General features: G+C 40.6%; 1 protein-coding gene across 7 annotated transcripts in view; it reads left to right on the top strand.

Moving 5' to 3' along the window:
* LOC113825406 (uveal autoantigen with coiled-coil domains and ankyrin repeats) overlaps window positions 1-5,000 on the top strand; it is a 37,346-nt gene that overhangs the window by 4,443 nt on the left and 27,903 nt on the right. For all 7 annotated transcript variants that reach the window (XM_070117679.1, XM_070117682.1, XM_070117680.1 and 4 more), the window contains exons 5-8: window positions 1,340-1,441; window positions 2,425-2,663; window positions 3,535-3,600; window positions 4,661-4,798. In XM_070117679.1, the coding sequence (XP_069973780.1) occupies window positions 1,340-1,441; window positions 2,425-2,663; window positions 3,535-3,600; window positions 4,661-4,798 (545 nt within the window). The remainder of the gene's footprint in view (window positions 1-1,339; window positions 1,442-2,424; window positions 2,664-3,534; window positions 3,601-4,660; window positions 4,799-5,000) is intronic.

The raw sequence follows: 5,000 nt of genomic DNA, 5'->3' as shown, positions 1-5,000 counted from the left end.
TCCTAAGTCTCAAAGGATGGCTGATCAAGTCATGTTTGTGGTCGTTGTCATGTTATTGTTTTTTGTCTCAGTTTCCTCATATTTTTTTTTCTTTTTTCATTACCATTGTCAAGGCTGTTGATATTTCTGTTTAGGTAACTTTTGTCGTTCTTGTTGTCTTTCCCTTTGAAATCATTGTTGCTAGTGCTATCATTATTATATCATTATAATTTTCTGTTAATCCTAATATTCCCTCAGTAATGTTGTTTTGTCTTAAAATATCATTAATGTTACTATGTATTTTCATTCTACATAATCCTGTTTTATCAATATTACCATTACCTTTATCACTTCAGTCTTTGTTTTATATTACATTTTCCACGAGGACCTTCCTTCTCAGTCCCAATATCCATGTGTAAGGTATAATTTTTTTTTTTTTTACCAAAAACAATGATATTGTTTGGTTTGCCCGGAGACACATCATATGTGTAAGGGTAATGTGATCCACGGGGGTTCAGTTCAGGTAAATTTGAACTTATTCAATAATGAACAAGGTCGGCACTGAGTCACACGAATGAATGATGCATGTGTAAGTATAACAGTATGTACCTAGTAGTTGTATAGCGTCATGAACATGGATTTTCGTTAATTTATTTATCTGTAGCACTCGTTACAGAAGAACTACACCCATGAAAGTTGGGTTAAGGGTACAAGTGCCTGAGACCTTCCTGGTCCCAGAGTTTCATCTTCCTAGCCCTTTGTAAACTATGTATCTTGACTGTTTAAATCATAAATATTAAAATATTGGCGTGTCACCGAAATCTTTAGAAGTCACCCTACCCCAAGAAAACTCGCACCTTTATAAAAGCTTTTTAACGAGTGGTCAACCATCTCTCTATTTCTGTTCTTGAGATATTTTATTTCTAAATTGGTCGTACCCTTATATGTATGTATGTATGTATGTATATATGTCCCAATAATGGTCAGGTGGGACCATTCCTTCTATCCCGGCTTCTCTTGTGCTGGTTCCAATGAAACTTAATACTCGTGAACATTGGCCCGACTAGGTTCAGACCCCAAAGTTTCATGTTCCTACCTAGTCTTGTACCTTTTTTCTAGAATCCTCAAAACCTAATACTTTTCATAAACGTGTATCTGCACTATCCTTGGATTCAGATGGAAGTTCTTGGATCTGACTTTCCAGAGGTTTTTGCTATATGGCAATTGTTTGGGAGTGGATGAGTTAGTTTGAGTTGACTTGAGTTGATTGGGTGAATTTCAGGGGGAAGGGGGGAGGAGGTTTGGGTTATGGGTCCCCGGGGCACTGCCAGTACAGTAATCATATATATTTCTCTCTCAGGTTCCACCCCGTTGCACTGCGCTGCCCGAGGAGGCCACGTGGCTGTGGTGGAGGCACTCGTCCAGAGGGGGAGTGATATCAGCGCCGTGGAGGGAGTATATAGTAAGGAACAGCTCGACTAAAGGAGTCCTCAAGGCTCCGGAACAGAGGATCCGATCCTTTAGTAGGATCTCGAACCTCTCTCGACCATTCCATTTAAGATTAGCAGTATATTTTATGATCATTTATTTATTTTACTTGCCAACTTATTTACTTATCAAATAACTAAGTAACGAATATATATCTTCATTTACCTATTTGTAACACACATTATTCCTCGAAAACAAGGCTATTTAGTATCTTCCTAATATGGAGACGAACATGTACCTAATTGGCCTACACTTTTTTTCCTCCTTTTTCATTGCTCATCGACCACTCTTCCTTTTTCTTTTTCTCCTTTTTTCACGGCTTCGACATGCTTATTTTTTTCGTCTTTTTCTCTTTCCTTGTGGCTCCGCTATTTTTCCCTTCGTTTCCCATGGCCTCGCGACAACTTCTCTTTCTTAAGGCTTCGCAGCCACTGACCCTCCGGACCCTTCCTGGGCGTCGCGAGCCACTTAGGAACCGCTGTTGAAGAATCTTCTCAGGACCTTTTCTTATTTTTTGGAGCTGTTTTCATATGGTGGATAGGAAATCATTATTATCATTTAGTAGTAGTAGTAGTGTCGTTACTATCATGATATCATTATCATTATCGTTATTATGAATGTGATTATTTCTCTTGTTACGATTATTGTTTTATTACAATCATTATTACTACAATGATAATGATAAAGAATTATTTTAATTATTATTATTTTCATTGTCATTATTAGTCCTCTATTACTGACTAAAATGATAATTTGGAAAGCCTTTTTCGGAACTAACTTACCCTTCATCCATTCCTCTAATTTCATAACTGCTACTTATCGCGCTATCGATCTCTCTTGATTGTCTGGATTCGGTGCCTAAGGTCTTTCGTCGGCCTAGGACCACCGCTATCTAGGGCGCCGCTGGCCGCCGCGTCTCAACCACAACCGCCAATGCAGTCAGTCCCGCACTTTCAGAAAGGACGGCCCTCCACTTGGCCGCTTCTGCAGGGCACCCGGCAGTGCTGGAGGCCCTTGCGAGGCGAGGGGCGGCCGTAGACGCCGTGGACGAAGAAGGCAACACGCCCTTGCATCGAGCGGCCGCCAAGGGCAATCTCCTGGCCCTGTGCACGCTGCTGGTGTTCGGAAGTTCCACGAAGAAGAGGAACAAGGAAGGGAAAACGCCCATGCAACTGCTGACGATATCGCTTGCTAAGGTAAAGCAGCGGACCCCGGACTCTCGTTGGCTGGCGCTTCCTTGGCTCCCAGGCGGATGCCGAGCGCCCCGGGGCCTCCCCCAAGCCCTATGTGCACACACGCGGACACACTTTTTTTCATGTTTCAAATTGAAAACAAAGGCTCAGACACAAAAACGTCTTTCACAAGTAAAGCCAACTTTACTTAACCAATTTATTTAACCGTTTTAATAGTCGCCACCCCTCCCTCTCCCCCTCCCCCCTTCCTCCTCCCCCCTCCCGTCTTTACCGGTCACTCTGAGAAGCAATAAGGTAAACGCATGCAGTGCAAACCATATAATTTCGCACTATGTTTTGCGTTGTTTCAGGCAAGAGTACGCACTAAACTGCCTGTGCTTTTTTCTTCATTACTTTATACAATTCAGTGAAAGCGATGAAGCCTTCGTGGTAACACTCGCAATAATCATTGTTACGTATGCAGCAAAGGACAGAATTCAACATACACAAATTGTAAAGAGAATCAATACAACTTCAATAATGTTAGTGTTAATATTTTTATACTATGATTATTACTGTCTGCTATATAATTTAGCTACCTCCCCCCCATATATATATATATATATATATATATATATATATATATATATATATATATATATATATATATATATATACATATATATATATATATATATATATATATATATATATATATATATATATATATATATATATATATATATCGTTTCGGTGAATACATAAGTAGATTTACAAAATCTTGCCAAATATTATGCAAATGAAAGATTTATAAACTGGTGTCCCTGGCTCTATTAGTGTATACAGATCATATGGAATAGATGGTAAAGCTGTTTTTTTGTTTTGTTTTTTTCAGGCGAAGAAATTAGTTGCAATCGAGAACGAAAGGATTAGATTGCAACGGGAGATCAGCATCATGGATGTGAGTTTTTTGTGAAATAGTATCAATTAAATTGTAAGAAAATGAAGGATGACTAGGAAATCAAATCACTGAATGAATAATAAGATTCTAGCTACAATAAGAATAAATATATCATACATATATATATATATATATATATATATATATATATATATACATATATATATATATATATATATATATATATATATATATATATATATATATATATATATATATATATATATATATATATATATATATATGTATGTACAAAGAAAAAATAGATAACCATATGAGGTATAAAATTAAAACATTAAATTTAGCTTCTCAAATATCACAGATATCATTTGGTTGGAGTCAGTATGCCTTATGGGACGGCATGGGCACAAGAACACGATTATATATGTTTATCTATTCAAAAGATTATGTTTACTCATCCCAACTGTGGAGTTCTTCTGGCATCCAAGCCTTTTCTCTTAGATGAAAAGAGGAAAAGGATTAAAAATAAACCAAAAGCTGGCGGATTTCATTTACTTGTTCGTCATCTAAATCTTCATCTATTTGTGGCTTATTTCCCGCAGTCCTTTGTCATCCAGTTCCTCCCAGTCCACCTGTGGCGTATTTTGCACAGTCCTATGTCATTAGATTCCTCCCAGTCTATCCAGTGGCTTATTTTCCAGTCCTTTGTTATCCAAGTCCTCCCAGTCCACCTGAGGCTTATTTTCCGCAGTCCTTTGTCGTCCAATCCCTCCCAGTCTACCCTGTGGCTTATTTTCCGCAGTCCTTTGTCACCCAATCCCTCCCAGTCTACCCTGTGGCTTATTTTCCACAATCCTATGTCACCCAGTCCCTCCCAGTCCACCTGAGGCTTATTTTCCACAGTCCTATGTCACCCAGTCCCTCCCAGTCCACCTGTGGCTTATTTCCTACAGTCCTATGTCACCCAGTCCTTCCCAGTCCACCTGAGGCTTATTTTCCACAATCCTATGTCACCCAGTCCCTCCCAGTCCACCTGTGGCGTATTTCCCCGTCCCCTTGTTCCAGAGGCAATCCTAACCCCCGTCGCTCTCTCCTCCAGGAAGAACTCGCGAAGATGGAGCGGGAGAAGAACAGGAGATGCAACGCGATGGAGGGCGAGGCAGCTGATCTGCAGGAGGAAGTCAGAGAACTCAAGGAAAGGGCTAAGAAGAGGGAGGAGGCTTTCCGGTCTTTGGAGGTATGTGGAAGAGGGAAATGGGAGGAGAAGGGAGAGGGAGAGGGGTAGGGAGAGGGAGAGGGAGAGGGAGAGGGAGAGGGAGAGGGAGAGGGAGAGGGAGAGGGAGAGGGAGAGGGAGAGGGAGGGAGGGAGGGAGGGAGGGAGGGAGGGAGGGAGGGAGGGGAGGGAGAGAGAGGAGAGGGAGGAGAGGGAAGAGGGAGGG

The sequence above is a fragment of the Penaeus vannamei genome, chromosome 41 (assembly GCF_042767895.1).
Source record: "Penaeus vannamei isolate JL-2024 chromosome 41, ASM4276789v1, whole genome shotgun sequence".
Lineage (NCBI taxonomy): Eukaryota > Metazoa > Arthropoda > Malacostraca > Decapoda > Penaeidae > Penaeus > Penaeus vannamei.
Note: the sequence above shows the minus strand (reverse complement) of the source record. Positions and strands in the feature narration are given on the sequence as shown.